At 42.4% G+C, this 17,438-nt stretch overlaps 3 protein-coding genes across 4 annotated transcripts; all 3 read left to right on the top strand.

Annotated features, from left to right (window-relative positions):
* Positions 1–6: 6 nt before the first annotated feature.
* Positions 7–1,931, top strand: Spx (Spliceosomal protein on the X). Its single transcript, XM_069124288.1, has 4 exons — positions 7–188; positions 432–515; positions 591–865; positions 940–1,931. Exons 1-4 carry the CDS (start codon positions 155–157, stop codon positions 1,786–1,788), a joined length of 1,242 nt encoding a protein of 413 aa, XP_068980389.1. The 5' UTR covers positions 7–154; the 3' UTR covers positions 1,789–1,931.
* Positions 1,932–2,081: 150 nt separating this feature from the next.
* On the top strand, positions 2,082–6,232 carry LOC138185402 (uncharacterized). Of its 2 annotated transcripts, XR_011174607.1 has the most exons (5): positions 2,082–2,289; positions 2,378–2,753; positions 3,007–3,217; positions 3,616–3,718; positions 4,264–6,232. XR_011174607.1 is itself a non-coding variant. In XM_069124289.1 (4 exons), exons 2-4 carry the CDS (start codon positions 2,532–2,534, stop codon positions 3,630–3,632), a joined length of 450 nt encoding a protein of 149 aa, XP_068980390.1. In that variant the 5' UTR covers positions 2,082–2,289; positions 2,378–2,531; the 3' UTR covers positions 3,633–6,232. The 2 variants fall into 2 exon arrangements, 1 of the variants encoding a protein (XP_068980390.1); XM_069124289.1 differs by having other exon boundaries at positions 3,616–6,232.
* A 1,423-nt stretch (positions 6,233–7,655) lies between these two features.
* Positions 7,656–14,250, top strand: LOC138185792 (uncharacterized). The gene is made up of 6 exons (XM_069124991.1): positions 7,656–8,394; positions 8,658–8,799; positions 9,637–9,860; positions 10,426–10,618; positions 13,003–13,128; positions 13,660–14,250. The coding sequence occupies exons 1-5, from the start codon at positions 8,298–8,300 to the stop codon at positions 13,043–13,045; spliced, it is 699 nt and encodes a 232-aa protein (XP_068981092.1). The 5' UTR covers positions 7,656–8,297; the 3' UTR covers positions 13,046–13,128; positions 13,660–14,250.
* The last annotated feature ends 3,188 nt before the right edge of the window (positions 14,251–17,438 follow it).

Below are 17,438 nucleotides of genomic sequence, written 5' to 3'. Positions count from 1 at the left end.
ATTTATTTATTTCGTTGATTTTATCGAAGTTTGTTATTATTAATAACAACATTTTTGTAAACTATCCAGTGATATGGATTAGTAACATTTTTGAATATCAATCTTATCATGGTAGCTGAACAAGTTCAGATCACTAGTATAATAATTGGCAATCATGGCGGCCGGTCCTATTGCTGAACGTAATCAAGGTACGTGTCTATTTAAAATATTTAGATAAATATATATATTATAATATTTTGATTTTTCTTCTTATTGAAATTCTAATTGCAATTATGGAACGAATCTTGTATAATATATTAAAGCTAAAAATATTGTGTTATGTTAGGTTATGTGTACATAAACACAATTTGTAGGTTAACAATTCGATATATATATATATATATATATATGTAATTTTTTATAGTGTAAATAAAATATTTTATATCTTTTAGATGCCACAATATATGTGGGTGGATTAGATGATAAGGTCACAGAATCCCTCATGTGGGAACTGTTCGTCCAATCAGGACCAGTGGGTATGTGATAATATTATTATATCTGCTTTTAAATTTTTTTTTAAAGTAATTGAATTTCCTTAAAAATATTTTCAGTCAACGTGCATATGCCTAAAGATAGAGTAACACAAATGCATCAGGGCTATGGTTTTGTAGAATTTATGGGAGAAGAAGATGCTGACTATGCTATTAAGATAATGAACATGATAAAATTATATGGAAAACCAATAAGAGTAAATAAAGCAAGTGCTCATCAGAAGAACCTAGATGTTGGTGCTAATATCTTTATTGGAAATCTTGATCCAGAAGTAGATGAGAAACTATTATACGACACCTTCAGTGCATTTGGAGTAATTCTTCAGACGCCAAAAGTAATGCATGCTGCTAACAAACAATAATTAATAATAAGTGTTTACAAAATATATAACATGTTTTTATATTTCAGATAATGAGAGATCCTGAAACAGGGAACTCCAAGGGCTTTGCATTCATAAACTTCGCTTCCTTCGATGCCTCCGATGCAAGTATAGAAGCAATGAACGGTCAGTACTTATGCAACAGACCGATTTCCGTATCGTACGCTTTCAAACGCGACGCGAAAGGAGAAAGACATGGTAGTGCTGCTGAACGATTGTTAGCTGCTCAAAACCCGCTAAGTCAAGCAGACAGGCCTCATCAATTATTTGCCGACGCTCCTCCTTTGGCACCACCTCCGATTCCAAATTCCAATACAGCGACTCACCAAGCTACTCATCATCCTCAACATCATGTGATGCATCATGGAATGGTTGTACCACCACCTCCACCTCCGTCAACACCAGGACCTCCAATGGGTCACCCACCACCACCACCTGTTCCACCGCCGCCATCGAGTGGCTTTCCTCCAGCAAGTATTCCTCCGCCTCCTTTACCTCCGATGTCAATGGCCACACATCCTCCTTTACCGCCTGGAATGCCACCTCCATTGCCACCTATGCCCGTTCCAACGTCTCAATCGCAACAGACGACACCCAGAATGATGGCACCACCACCTCCTCATTGGGGAGTGAGTGGGCCACCTCAAGGTCAATTTCCACCACCTCCGCCTCCCTCATCTACCGGAGCACCTCCACCTCCGCAATTTGGACAGTTTCAACCACCACCACCGCGACCTCCTCCAACATGGAGGCATCCACCGCCTCCTCCTGTATCTCAGGGTGGACCACCGCCGCCACCACCTCCACAATTTCGACCACCCTTCCCACCAAGAGGTCCACCTCCACCTCCACCACCTCACGATTCCAGTCAATATTAGATTGTCGCTTCATCTTTATGATATCGTCATTATTCAATAACATAATGTAAACATTTGACTGTATTCAAGACGTTCAAACACATTATTGTTGCACAAATCTGTATTTCATAATATAATGTCTGAATAAATTTCTTTAATTTCAAGCCATAAGTTTCTTTCAATTCCTCGTTCTTAAACGGCGAAGGAACCATAGATTGTGAAAATTATGAGAAATCGTCCACAGTTTCTTTTTAACGATTACAAACGCGGTCATTTTAATGTATCGATTAGAAGTCGCGTGTGAATAAGGACATGCCAAGCTCGTTCTATCGATTATTGCAAGCCTGTCCAGTCCAGTTAGTGATAACACTGAACGGACAAATGAGTGGCAGAGCAGTTGTCTTCGGGTATGTCACCGCGTTGAAAGGATTTGACGTCGTTTCGCGTACGAAATCGGACGAAAAATAAAAAAAAACGAGCGAACGCGAAGGAATCGTAAGCTTGTCGCGTGTCATCAACCGAGTAAGTAAGGGGAACAGGTGTCTGGAGTGGTAAATTAAGCGGCGCCGACGGCGCTATGCATTCTGAAAATAACGCGATTTTTTTTTAGATCTTTCGTGACTCGATGTAGTTTCATCGATCCGTACGACGCCTCGCTTGTCCATTACTTTTGAATAAAGTTAAAACGTTCCCAATATATTCTAGATATAGTTTGATATAATTGTTCGACGACTGAAAGGAAGGAATCATGTTCAACTTATGATATGGCTCGCCTCTACTACGAGTGTAACGCGGATCTAAGAAACAATACGGAAGATAGCGAAACGAACAAACCATACGCTTGTACACCGGATAAATATTGCTTGTATTGCTGTTGCAACTCGCAGTGTTGTCTGCTGGTGCAAAGACGGCCACCACGACACTTTTGGGAAGCCTGGTACTTTTGGCTAGGCGTTGCTTTACTCGCTGTTTTTATCATATCTTCGGTAAGTGATCCTCGATGATCTCTGATCTTCGTTCAGGAACGTTTTCTTTATTGAAATTTCTAGAAATTTATTACGTAAACGAAACGAAACCTAAGAAATTGTATTTTCCATATCTGTGTTTGTCGTTTCATTATCAATCATCTATATCGTGTTCCCTTAGAATCGATGTGGCGCGTTCGTTTAATTTCCTTAACGATCGCCGATTACTCCAAGGAACATTTTGATTCCCCCTCTTTTTTGTTTTTGAAACTAGGTGAGCAGTTACATAGTCAGTAATTGCAGACATAATATTCAAGGTGTACAACTAAGACACAGCACGCACGGCAATCGACGAAACGATCGCGACAATCGTCCGAGTAACAACCAGAATGAGATATCCATAAGCATAATCCCGACGTCGGAATTTTTTCCATCACACAGGAAGATGTTCGTGATTGCTTCTCAACCGGCCGTAAATCACCTGAGTAAGTAAAAATATTGCTCGTATACCTATAGAACTGCACCGTAAAACTCGGAGCACACTCTTCGTATGTTTAAACTTTCACGTCTGACCAGAACGCAATCACGTACGGATACATCTTTGTACTGCATAATTACGTACGATAAAGTAAAGACGATGTTAGCGTGGACGCGTTGCGTATCGAGCAATTAGGTTACAGAAGAGTGATTGAAGCGGCTCGAACGGATGTTATAGAAGGACGAGTTCCAATGTAAAAAGTTTCGCAACACCGATGAAAGGGGGGACAATCGCTTTAAATCTCTCCGAGATTCGATTAAAAGTTGGGGATGACGCGGCGATCAGGAATAATTCGTGCAATTTCGAGCAATAATAATCTTGTGCATGCATTGATTTATATTGCAGCTCCTGTCGTTGCGTGAAGTCGTTTTGTTTTAACGGAGCGATTATGCCAGCGAAAGGAAGCCGACGCGAAGAGTTGGAAGATCATCCCATGGCATTTTACACGGTAATACCTCTTAAAAGACAGCGCGTCGCATCGAGAGCTTTGATCGGCCGGAACATCGCGGCCACGTCATTATGTCGCGAGGAACATTTACGATAAATGCGTCTTTTTACTTAGCCTCGGGATGTAATAACTGGTAGCGGTTCAAAACACTCTGATCGCAAACGACATTTTGAACAAATGAGAAACGATGTTACCGAAGAATACAGTCTTCTTAATGACCAATTTGACACTGAAGCTACTTAGGCCGCGATCCGACTCCTCCTTTGGTTCATAATTTGCCACACGCGATGTATCCTATTAAACATGAAAACTTCCGATGTATCGTTTGCGATTAAGCGATTCGTCGTTTTCCAATTTAACGCGGGACGCGATAAAAACAAAGAACAACGTAAAATTATAGGTTTGACGATGCTTTATAACGCGTAGAATCGAAAACAACCGGTGTAGTAAGATTTACTAAAAGATCGGGAAACGATGATTTACGATAATGTGTCCGGAGTACAAATCGTAGATCGGCATTGATTAGGTTCGTTGGATCGTTTTAGCGCTTCTGAACATCGGTCGAGCATTTAGAATTTCTTAGCCGAAGCGTCGCTTCCATTTGGCTGAGCACAGTGCAACCAGCCCGATCGAAACTCGTTCTCGAGGACTCGAATGGGCGTAACTCCCATTAACAATTAAGAAGACACGCTGCAACTTGGTCGACGTACCTGACTGGACGTACCAAGAGATCGGGGGCTAATTAAAAAGGACAATCGGGCGAATGCAACTCAAGGCGACGTGTACTCTCTATCTTTTCGCGCATCTCTCTTAATCTTTCTTGCTCCCTCTTTCCTCTTTTTTCGCATCTTTCTCTTTATCTCTTCAATTCCTCGTCTTCCTTTTCCCTGCGACTCGTTCCTGCCGCTTCTCTGTTTCCAGATCGATTCCGCGATAGTGGTTAATCGCGATAATCTTCGCAGAAGAGAGGAATTACGAAAAACTTTGGCGTTTATCGAACCCCGACAGCAAACACGCAGCAGACACATGCGCATTTCAGAATGACAAAACCAAGATGTGTACTTTTCATCTATTCCCATTGCGATTTCTAAGGTATTCGAAGGATTGTACACTGGCGTTCTTAAGTCACGGAATACTCGGAAATTTTTGAACACGAATTTTAATAAAATAAATAAAATCTTTAAAGTACAGTATAGCAATTACGATATCTGTTTATGTTTATCGCAAGTGTATCAATTGGCTTACGGATGCGAGCGTATAAACCTTCTAAGATCGAGGTGAGATTCGTGCATACTTCGAATTACCTTGAGAAAATGAAAGGATTCGATGCAACTTTTCATTGTCATATTCCATCTGCGTAATGACTGGCTGTGATCATGTCAATTCGAGGCAGCTACGTGGGAGTGAAACGTTTGCTATTCCTTCGTCGGAGCGTTAGTACGTAGAACATGGTTTGTCATGGACGTTTAATACGAAATAATAGCTTGTGTACCGACGTACACGTATCGATCGCGACGCTTTACACTTCAGCTAAATTAATTAATATGCACCGAAAGAGAAACAGATACACGTTTGACATTTTGCACAAGTGTGATTGTAATTAGCTGCGTAGGATGAGAGTGGAAACTACTGTCTGATATTATCATATAAGAAGTCAATGGCGGTAAAAAATTCTATAAATATACAATTTCGATGTGTTTGCGTTTAAATAATATTCACGACCTTCTTTTCTTTTTTTCATTATTCCACGAATCCCACGCTACAATGCGCTTACTCAAGACATCCATTAATAACGGCGGACCCCAAACATTTACACCTGAGAAACTCCAGTTCTCACGATTGAACCGTTGATTTAATTAAGAGTTAATTAGGCTACCTTCACCGTCAGATGAAAATTTTTTCCAAACTAAATCCCAGCTCGGAAGACATCCTCTGTCTCGAGTTCAACAAAGTAGAAAGACGATAATTCAACCGTAAGAAGAAGATCCAGTTTCAACGAGACACTGCATGTATAAGAGGAATTTAAATTGCTTACTCCTCACCTCGTTGAAATAGGTCTATTCGAACGATCGTCCGAACAGTTCGCGATACATCTCAATAAATTACCCGAGTGAAAGAAATCCTTGTGCTCTCGGTAAATCTTTTTACAGCGAACACTTGATTCGTTCGCGCAATAAGAAGTAGCAACGGAGAGCAGACTGCCGGCGACCTCGTTCGACTGTAACGAAGTGTCATTCCGATAACCCAGGCCCAGCTTTTACTGTCACTCGACGGATGACGATAAAGAAATGTGCAAGCAGCGGGGCTCTGCTTAATGTTGCATGGACAGGAAACCAACCGGGGAATTAAACTCTCGTCTGCTTTGCCGTTGGATGCCAATAACTACGATTAAGATGTTCAAACGACTCTCGATTACGAATCCTGCACCATCGATTTTCACGCGATTTACCCTTTGACGAGAGACTAAGATGTTTTAATCGTTGTATTTCGCCTTTCGAAGAAATAAAGACGAACGTGTGGAATTAAACGAGGATTTTTATTTCGCTTTCCTGTTTCTCTGTTCGTTAACAGGTTTCGTCTCGCGACGAGTATCGGTGGAAGTTTCGAAAATTTGTCATTTTGGGAATTCCATTGGATTGAAGCAAAAAACAAATTTAGAATATAGACGAGCAAACCTGATATCCGAACGAATGAATTTGATATTCGTTCGCGCGAATAAACAAGCTTCTATAATATTTATTATAAAATACACGCGTTCTCAATGCGTGTAATAAATACACCAGCGTATACTATCGGTAGTACGATATTATTCCGTCAATGATTCGTTACATCTGGATGGACGGAAATATATCGTAGCTCAACGAGAGATACGAACGTGCATACGATCTAGACGTTATTGTTCCAATAAATCGGCAGAGTTTAGGAGACTTTTCGAGGCAACTCTAAAAAAAAGTCACTGGAATTCTTTCACAGCAAGAACATCACGAGTTTTGAGTTGTGTAAACACAGTGACAAAAAATTATCCACATATTATATTTAAATTAATTTAAAATATCAATCGATAGAGACCAATACGATTGTTAAGTAAGGATCGTCCTCGGCAAGAATTCCTATTCTCAATTGTAATACGGGATTGGTTGTGTACAAAGAGGAGACGCGTTCTTCCATCTGGAAAGCGTTTGCGAAACGCGTCCCGTGGCTGCGTAAAAGTGTACGCGAATTTGCGATGTTGCTCCAATAAATCGGCTTTAAAAGAGACCGGAGCCAGTGAAAAGGCCAAGAAAAAGACTTAGCAAAATCCGGTTTAAGTGTGAATAAATTACATACGCGAAGGGAGCTGGCGGAAATGGTACCGCCTCGCGGTGAGAAAACGCAAAAAGCCATCAAAGAAGTGGTGGCACGGTGGATGGGAAAGACAAAAGCCATTAATCGTTTCTGTACAGTGGCGCTTGTATTTCGATTTCCCTCTGATTTTCCTCTGCTTCACTGGCGTTCTTATTTCAGCAATGTTATCATCAACACTGCGCGATGTGATCTCTAAAATAACAAAATGGAAAAGAGCTCGGCTTCTGCATTTTACGAGACCCAATTCTCGTATCGCGAAAGAAAAGAGGCCGAGTCGTACCGAAGAAGAAATTTCCAAGGAACCGATTATATGTCGCCTTGACGACGAAGCTATGCGAGCGAAGTAATGTCACCGATGACGGAATTAAAATAGATATAGAAGTAAATTCGTGAGGTGGTAGAAGAGTGGCGTAAAGGAGGAAGGACAGAAAGAGAGAGAGAGAGAGAGAGAGAGATAGAGAGGTGGAAATCGAGAGTAGCCAACGTGTAAAGCAAGAGAAAGAGAAGGATACGAATCTGTGTTCCAGTGGGAGGTACTAAAATTAGAGGAGCCCACGCGGCTAACAGTTTCGTCTTGAAGCTTCCTTCAGACATTTTCAAATAGTCCTTTACGCCGATAACACAACGTGTTTTCGCGACGTCTCGCTGTCAGTCGCGACTCGGCGCCGTGATTCTGCGTTCGATTCGATTGGCTTACGAGTGACTTCCTCGAGAGACACGGTTGCCTCCTTGGAACCCATTCAACGTCCAAGTGACTCGAGATATTCCAACTGGCAGACGCAGACTTTCAATTAGTCGTTTTTCTTTTTGTCAACGATAATTACCGTAATCGATGATCCTCGTCGAACAGCGAAAAATGAAAATCAAGGGCGGCTGATTTCCTCGCCGCTGTTTCTACCGATCCGTTCAGTGGCCTCGAATAATCCCGCGTCAATAAGCAGTCAAGTGCAAATCGGGTTTCTTTCGCCGCTAGCCGCGTTGCCTTTATCGAACATCGTCTCTGCATTTAGCGAAGGCTAGCCCTTCAACATGATAATGTATATTCCTGTCTTCTGCATACGTTTCAAGTGGCTCTCGTGCAGATAGCGAACCGTACCTACTTCGCTGTCTCTTCCCTTATCAATGAAATTGTCCCTGAGGCGTACTCGCGTTCGAGTGATCCTCCCCGACGATACTTTTCATTATCGAGACTTTCGTGATTCTCGGAGTGTTAGATTCTGCCGAGGCTTACGGCATGTATTTCAATCGATCGACTATCGAGCCGCCAATCTGCATATATTTCATCCTGCTATTTCTGATTTTTCTGTCGGGCAACGTTCAACAGATCGAAGGTAAGTTGGCCGGTTTGATCCGACGCATCGGCAATGTCGCTATCGATTTTTTATGCGTCGTAATCGTGCTAATGCACGATACGTTTAACATACATGTACTATCGTAGTACTTATCGGCGCGCATATCTATAATGAGCCCGTAAAAAAAAAAAAGAACGATGCGCCGTAAAATACACGAGACGAACAGATTTACGACATGGTACGTGTACGTGTCACGGCAACTCGTTCGCGCTAAATGCCAAGAAATTTGTCGATATTCGCAGGTAGAAAATGCGTATGCACGAGCAAGGCCTGTAAAGAAGCCGGTGTCGACACGTGCAAGACCAAGTTTTACTGTTACACAGAGTTGATCTTGACTGGAGACCAAGAATTCGGAGGGAATACTACGACAAGAGGATGCACCGAGTTCGTATGAATTTTATTTTGAGATTATTAACATTGAAAAAGAGAATGACGATGTTGAAACAAAACGTGGTAAACAGAAATCAGTTAGAAGATTTCAAGTGCAAAAATTTCAAAGTCTATTTGTCTTGGTCGGGAAAATAATATCGTACGAAGAAAAAAACGTAGAAATCGCGTTTCAACTATTACGATAGTAGTAACCTCTCGTTTAAAAGCAACACCCCGACCTCTAAACTTTTTCACTTATTCTACAATAAATTCCAACGGTACAAGTCCGGTTGACTCGAAGACGATTTAATTCGTTGAATCTTACGATTGACGTACCGCTATAAATTCGCCGTGGCACTATGGCAAGCAGCAGGTAACCTTGACGAGATAATCGGTGCGAGAAGTTTTCACGAATTCTTTCTAAAGCCGTGCTAAAATGACGAGAGATGTCGAAATCGTCTCGACTCGGAGCGTTCGAATATCGCTAGCCAGTTTTTATTGCTACCAATTAAATCTTCGAGCCGTTATCGGCAAGTGTAGCGTGGCGTTAATTGCCAGATAACTAGCAACGGACAAAATAATTAATTTTTATTAAAGATAACGCGATTCGCAAACAACGATCGAAATTGACCTCCTTTTTTCGACCGAATTCCTTCGTGATATTTTCTTCACTGGCCACGAAACGATCGATTGCTCGCCAAGCGTAACAAGCGCGATACACGCGCGGAATATTGAAATCTCGCGGCGTAAATCGTACAAAATGATTATTTAAATTCCGACTATCGCCGGGGTCGGAGAACTTTATCGAGCAGTGGCCATTTTATCGGAACGTTGTACGTTGCCATTGCTCAGGGGTGCCACGCCATTGTTATGCGAGACAAAGTCCTGGGTCACGAGGTCGAAGTCGAGCGACAACGTGGACCGATCGTCGGCTGCCTGGATCCGTATGCCCTGGCCCAGATTGAAGTGTTGCGACAGCCACGACTACTGTAACGCCGATCACCGCATAAACGTGTCCACGTGGATCCACGACAAAGAGACGCCCGATGCTGTGGAACCCACTTTAGATTACACCGGTAAAGAGTCCTTTGCTACCTTCGTCTATTTACAATGGCTCGCAGAATTATTTGTACACGTACAGAAACGCATATTTTTACGCATATGTACTGCTATCTTAAACAATACCATACTTTGGACATTTAGATATTTTGAGTATGTTTGCGTATTGCGCGCATCATACGTAATCTCGCGTCTGTAAATTTTCCATGCGAAATAAATTTTATGCAAATTTCATGCAAATTTCATGCAAAATAGAGCCGATCAGTATGATTTCAGTGAGGTTCGTACATCGTTAAAGATATTTAAGCATTCTCCTTACTTCGAAGAAATAGAAGTTTCACCCTAAATTCGTACAGGTTGGCGCCACTTCGACAATGTTGAAACTACTTACTGTAACTTTGAGTCTCGCTTTATTTACGATCTTACCCGCTTCATTTACACGCTTCGTAGATATCTGTAACAATTTAACCGAAGAGATATCGCGCTGTATGATTCAATGCCAGAACATTTAAGGCGCCACTGTTCTCGACTAAACAAGCTCGAGGAATGGATTTTCTGATAAGTCTTGTGTTATGTACAAAGGTTCCTTTAATGGGATGTCGTCGGGCCGAGACATAATGGGATCGATTCAGCCGGATCCAGGGCCGATTGCCGGAGGTCGAGAATCGCCGGATCAATTCCTTGAGAATCGCGTTAAACCGCTGCACGTTGCTGCGCTGGTCTTGGCGATCGCTGCTCTGATATCGGTCCTAGCAGCCTGCTACGTTATTACAAGGTCTGGAAATTTTTATTATCTCGCCTACCGTAAAGTTTCTCGCTGGAAAATCGCGTGCGCGCCGCGAGAAAGGTGTCGGATCTCACGTAACGAACTTTTATTGACTTCGCTTTTGCCGCGAAGAAAACCTACCGCTGCACTGGCAAGATGCATCTATAAAACTCATATTTTACGACGCTAAGCACGTTCGAGCAAAGAGGGTGTCGCAAATGAACGTTTGACGTATTGCCAGAAAAATTCTTCGTAATCTTTTATTTCATAAACGCGACCTATTTAAGAATAAGTAGTAATCCTCGATCGTTCGTCCCGCTTGTCTTCTTTTCTTTCTTTTTCTTACTTTTTTTCATTAATGACGTTCCCTTTCTTTCTTCATCTACGTCTCTCCTTTTCCGTTTTGTATACAATTGAAAAATATTCCTGTATTTTCGCCACATTCCTTGATACTCTGCCAAGAATTTGTTCGCCTCTTTGTTGAGGAAACAACATTCATATGTAAGTTCGTAATTGTAATTACTTGGCATTGGCCGCTGGCATTCTAGTCTGCCAGGCTTTTCCAGCGAATCGATTCGCGGCGACGCATCGTTTCAAATTTGCGATCAAAGCAAAAGTTTCGATTCGTTTCTATGACGAAACACAATAGACGTGCCAGAAAAATCTGATCGAAGGAAGGAGCGAGCTACCTTTATTAGCTGACGTGTTTCCCTCGCGCGTCTAAACGCTCTGAAAAACCCTCCTATTGGAAAGCACGGCACGATGGAAAACCTTGTGCTAATATTAACTCGGCGACCCGTTAACAATCACCGTTCACGAGGTTACAAACTGCAACTGCCATCCGATAGTCGCTGACGTTGTAGTCAATTCAGTACTCACACGTCGAAAATCGGCACGCTGCGTCTGTTAACCACGATTATCAGCTTAGTCGGACAGTTTGGACTTGAAATATTACCGATATTAATAACACGTACAAGGAGTCCTCTCATTGCCGATCCGATAAGCTAGCCACGTGCGACGTGTCTCGCCTTGTTGTCGATAGTTCGCGATAGACAATCGATCGGTAAAAATCTGATGGCATAAATGTTCCAGTCCGATTGCATCGAATAATAATCAATTCGTCGTTCCATTTTCCAACAAGTACGATAATATTTTTTATCCTTTAACTTTATTCAACCGAGAAACCGACTTAACTGACTCGTCTCTAATATTCCTAATCTCTTAGAAATAATCGTTTCTTTATCTACAAACTTATTCTTATAATTTTTGTTAACAAATTAATTGACTCGGTTAACAAATTAATAAATTTTATAGTATCGTGTCATAGTATAATTGCACCTACAATTTCCATTCTTTCCACCGAGTCACGTAACACAGCGGCATTTCCTTTCGGATGGCACTTTTTATTATCTGACCATGTTCCTTTCTTCCTTTTCTTAGCCGGTCAATTTCAGGGATCTGAGGCCTGGCTGGTTTGTCGATCTGACTAAAAGCCTCGCTTCTTATCAAGACTCCTTTTTCTTTGGGACCCTGTCGAAACTGATAACGAGTCCCGAGAGGCCCACCGTGGGCTTTACCCTCTAATCTTCTGCCTCCGAACAGTTAAGTGCATTTTCGAGTTTGGGAATGTCCTGGTCTTCGGCTCGCTTTCACCTTCCTCCATGTGTTGCTTCCTTTCTTCCTTCTTTATCGCGCCTTCGAGTACGTCTTTCGAGCGTCACGATTGCCTGTAGAAGGGACCAGCGTCCCTTTCCCGATTTCTTCGTGTTTCACACGGTCCCAACTTTAATGTGGCCACGTTTCTATCTACTTGTAATGACGTTGCCTTGTCACAAGGATAACGCGTAGCCGAAAGAATCGGTAGGGGCTTCACTTTATCGCCGCAGGCACGGCGTCTCGAGTGCAGGGAAAATACAGGCGAATTAGGATAACAGACACCGATAAGCGGCAAAGTGTACATTTTGGTGAATGCGCGTTTCTACTTCGTCCGCTGTTTATCACCGGATATTTTTGGAGTACGGTCCACCCGTGCTTCACGGTGTTTTGTGCTCGCCGTCGCACCGATAACTGAAACTTCATAGATTTAGAAACACTAGAAATTTTCGACGTCGATGTTCGCGTTCATTTATTTCTAAGATTTCATTCAGTGTCGTAACGATACTCGAAACTTCGTAGATTCATAAGTCGCCCGATTTCTGATATTCGTGATATTCACATTTGTTCGTTCGTATATTCCTTTTGGAATCGCGTTCGATGTTATAACGATACTTGAAATTTCCGACATTTGCTTTTGTACTATTTTTAAATTCATGGATGGCGTGTTCGGTTTCGCGTTAACAACTAGCCACAAATCGTCCAGTTTTTCGCTGCTGATGCCGTTTACTCGTTTGCAGATTCTTGAAAACGAATCCATACACCGTTGGCAGCGTGGAATAACGAAGATCCTTACTTGTAATCTTTAAGCCTCGAAACTTTCCAACAATTATCACCATCTCCTTTTATCGGATTAAAGGGATCAGGTAAGAGTCCAATTAATAATTCTTTGTCAGGCAAACGGATGTGTGAAATTTATTAGATTACGTATTACCGGTTTCATTGTACGAAGAGAAACTACGTCGCGTTCGAGCCGGAGTTAAATCGGCTCGAACGTGCGTTCGTACGCACTCACGGACACGGATACTTTCTGCCTTTAATCGTATGCCCCTGATCGACTAACGAACGCAAAATATAAATAGAAGCCGGCTGTGCAGGAGATAACCGCCGCCGACAAGCCAAACGAGTCTGTATCGAACAGATTTTTGTCATGGATAATATCGAACAACTTTCGACTCTCGGTAGCCGGTAGCGCCAGAAGATTATCGACAATAGCAAACGCGAATAATTTCATCGATACTAAACTTGCCCTTTCAAATCCATGCATCTTTAAAAATTGTAATTAAGTCGTACGTAATCTAGTTTCACGTTTGTTACTCTGGTATATCAATGCTTGATTATTTGTACAACTGTTCTGTTGTATTTAACTCAATCGACTATTCTTCGTGTTTGTTCAGGGCGATGGGTCACGGTGGCGTCGAACGGATGCGTGGAAACGTGGGATATCATGCGGTTTGAAGAGTCATCGAAGGAAGGCATGACGAAGCTCGACGAGGGACAGTTTTGGGCAAACAACTCGCTGAAATCTTTTGTTTCCAAGGGTATGACTAACATCGGGCTGCGCCTCTTATTTGAATTCCGTCCTCCCGGTCTCACGGGTCTAAAACCAGGTGCTTCGCTTGTTTCCATGTAATTAGTCATCCTTGGGACATGCACGTAGTTGAAAGAAAGGAGCACATACTTGTGTAAAACGTGGAAGAATCGGACATTTTTAGGATGGTGGACGAATTTGGTGACGATCGTACATGGTGAACGTTTGTTATATGTACGACGTTGACTCTATTGTAAATGTGACGGTAGACAAAAGCCAGTGTTGGAGCCAGTGTGCACGTCGAACGATGATACGATAAGTTATTATGCGTACAAGAAACTGCATTCCCGTTCTAATGGATTTACATCTTGTTACGATTGTAAATAATTTGTATAAGAATAGCGTAAGATAGTAAGTATATTGAGGCGTAAAAATAGTAGAATACGTTAGATCCCGATTTGCATATGTTGTACATTCTCTTACATTTTGTATTCGATGTAATCGACTTTGATCATGTGGCAGGAAATACGGATAATATAAATCTCAAGCAGATTAATCAACATGTACGTAGAGATGGAATGGATAGAATGGAAAAATAACAAGACCTGTTGTTCGCACCGTTAAATTGTTTCTCGATCGACAACGAGTTATCGAAAGCTTTTTTCAGCGACTTCGTTCGTACGATGACTGACAACCTGAGCCGTGTGCCGTCTGGAATCACGACGAACAATAGCGTATTCCATTAAGCCTACCATGAGAATTAACCAGTCAGCCATAACCAGGTGCTCGTTGGATCCAACTTCGGATTCCAACTCGACCGCCTTGACCACCGCATTCGTTGCGCCCGACGAAAATCAATCACTCGGCTAAATTCGTAGGTAGATACCCGTCCTCCGGGCATCCTCGAATGACCAAATATCTTAGATAAATATCTTCAGCTTGTCTAACTGGTTCATCCACGAGCCACTAACAAGACATTTCTTTTTCTCTTCCTCCTCTCTTTTTCGACAAGGTTCGTTTGTAGCAAGTTCAATCTCCTCCTGTATTCGTGGATCGACTTACGTGTTCGATTTCTCTCGAGCGAATAGTTATTAATAAGCCATCATAGTTCTTTCGATCGTATTTGTACCACAGCTAGTGTCAACGAACCGCACGGTACTTCTCGTTCAACACGCCTTTGTCTTCGCCGTTATCTACGCCGCTCAACACTCAAACGCTTTGAATTCACGAACGAACGAAACGTGTTGACGAGCAAGCTAAACTTGTCGCTTCGATTCTCCTTAAGCGAGAACTCGATGGGACGCGCTCGAGAGAGTAATATCGGTAAGACGATACCGTGCCAGAAGCATATTTCATTCTGGATTCGGAAGACAGCACTTAACATCGCTCACCGTCAGCGTGGATTGGATTATTCTCGGTGAACATACCAAAGATTCGGATCGGGGCAACGATGCATTATTCGTGTAAGAAATAAGCAAAAATAGGAGCAGCGCCATGGCGCCAACGAGTTAATAGTTAATTGGCTAATGCCTGGCTAAAAATAAGCTGCGTATCGTCCACTTCGTGGTAGCTATATTCAAAGCACCGGTGGCGCTAGTTCCTGAAAAGGAAATCCTATTGACGATTACAATCACGTATCTCGCGTTCTAGCGAAGGTGTGACAACAAAGCGATCGCAGCTTCGCGACTTTCACAATTCTCAATCGGTGTCCTCTGATCCGGCGAACAAAGTACGACGTTAATGTGTACAAGCGAGCTGACAAAACAGGAAGATTGAAATAAACGGCGGAGGATCACAGATTTAAGTCTACGGAATTAAGACACAAGTTTACTCGTTTCGAGGAAATCGTGCGGAGAGACGAATTAATCTAGCGAATTTAACACGCGTCTTCTCTACGGTTGCCTTCGTGTGCCAGCGACAGGCCGATCCAAACGACGATCTCTACCTGTCTATGATCGATTGGGCCTGGGTCGAAAGACATCTCACGCAAAGTGAAAAGGTCCATTGACGGGCACGCTTATGCATAATGCACGCTGAAAAGGGAGGCCGATTATCCGGACAAAGGCCGATTTATTTATCTCGTCTATCATCCTACCATTATGCAAAACGATCTTTAGTTAAGCCAGTTAGGTGTCGACGTCTTTGACGTACAAACGCACAGAATATACGGGGTGTTCGCTAGACAAGTATAATTTATCTTCATGAACGATTTCATTTCTGCCGTTAGCGTACTTGGGGCGCTTCCTCGTCCGACTAGACTCGCGCAATTTCATTGAAAGATCCGATTCATAGGATCGACGCGTTTAAAAGGCCGCATAAGCGCGGCACTCGCGCACATTTGTCCGTAAGTAGGGAAAAGAAGTTGCCGGAGACGACGTAGCGCACGACAAAAGCTAAAAAGGAGACCGGCGGCTGTCAGGAGGAAGAGCTGACGATCCACAGCAGAAGTAAGCTGCTGCTCTTTTCATCGTCCGTCTTCCTCTTACCAGGACGCACGGACCACGTGCGCGCGCGCGACATACAAAATGACACAGTGTGTGCGAGTAGCGTGGATCGCACAGACACTCACCTACACGAAGCAAATGTGGCGTCTCTGCCTCGGGGCTCAGGCGCCACTGTCTCCCTTCTCTCTGTCCCTCGTTTCCCTCACCAACCGCCCATTTCCCGGCGTCGATCCGCACTACTCAACCTTTTACCAACACACAACTATACCAGCTTGGCCGCATACTACGTTCTGGTACAGTGACTGCCATTAACGTAAGTGGCAGAGGCCATGTGCGCGCTCTTCATTCGCCTAAATCCATCGAGTCGCTTCGATGAGGATCCACGATGATCGATGATGAGTAAACAACGTGTCGGAGTTTCAGAATTATCGTAAATTGGCTAGGAATGATTCTACTTTGGTAGGAATTTATCCCAAAATTCCTGCGTTAAGATATTCTTCTTTAAAAATAACATGGATCGATCGCCGTGAATTCATAAACAAGATATTAGGATTTCAGTATTAAACTGGATAAATGAATGCAATGATCGTATGTACTTTAGGCATTGAATTTACTTTAAGGTAATTCTCCGTCAAGAATAAAAAATTGACCCGATTGAATTCATCTGACTCGTTCGATCGAGATTTACGATCAACGCCGATACTTTAAGATAACTTTACTTCGAAGTAATTCTTCGTTGAATATAAAAATTGATCGGTTTAAGTCCACCTAATTGTTTCGAGAAGTATCGATATACAACGATGAACGATGAGCAAACTAAAAGTTCTATTTTGACACGAACTTTACTTCGAAGTATGTAACTGCTCGTTGAAAATAAAGATTAATCGATCAAAAATCGGATAAATTTCAAAACGAACCGTTTCTATCGAATCGAATACCAACCCGTAGAAATTCTATAATTAAGTTAAAATTACGATAACCTCGCTCCAAGGAAATTCCTCGTCAAAAATAGACAAAATTTAGAGTTTCGTACGTAAACTCGGAAGATTATTTCCAACCGAATATTCTCTCGTGATACGTTTAAATGGATGGCCTACAAATTCGTTAGGATTCGTTATACGTTTTCTAGCGATGGCTCGGGATCGACCGGAGTCAAGGAAGGTAGATCATAGATTAACGACAGCCGTTGAACGTGCGTATT

Source organism: Bombus flavifrons, chromosome 12 (assembly GCF_040668555.2).
Source record: "Bombus flavifrons isolate JBK064 chromosome 12, iyBomFlav1_principal, whole genome shotgun sequence".
NCBI classification, from domain to species: Eukaryota; Metazoa; Arthropoda; class Insecta; order Hymenoptera; family Apidae; genus Bombus; species Bombus flavifrons.
This window is presented reverse-complemented; position numbering and strand designations above follow the sequence as displayed.

Coding starts and splice junctions, on each gene's coding strand:
- Spx (XM_069124288.1), top strand. CDS start 155: ATGGCGGCCGGTCCTATTGCTGAACGTAATCAAG. Junction 189..431: donor TATTGCTGAACGTAATCAAG/GTACGTGTCTAT, acceptor TATATCTTTTAG/ATGCCACAATATATGTGGGT. Junction 866..939: donor TAATTCTTCAGACGCCAAAA/GTAATGCATGCT, acceptor TTTATATTTCAG/ATAATGAGAGATCCTGAAAC.
- LOC138185792 (XM_069124991.1), top strand. CDS start 8,298: ATGTATTTCAATCGATCGACTATCGAGCCGCCAATCTGCATATATTTC. Junction 9,861..10,425: donor ACCCACTTTAGATTACACCG/GTAAAGAGTCCT, acceptor TTATGTACAAAG/GTTCCTTTAATGGGATGTCG. Junction 10,619..13,002: donor GCCTGCTACGTTATTACAAG/GTCTGGAAATTT, acceptor ACTCGTTTGCAG/ATTCTTGAAAACGAATCCAT.
- LOC138185402 (XM_069124289.1), top strand. CDS start 2,532: ATGGCTCGCCTCTACTACGAGTGTAACGCGGATCTAAGAAACAATACG. Junction 2,754..3,006: donor CTGTTTTTATCATATCTTCG/GTAAGTGATCCT, acceptor TTTTGAAACTAG/GTGAGCAGTTACATAGTCAG.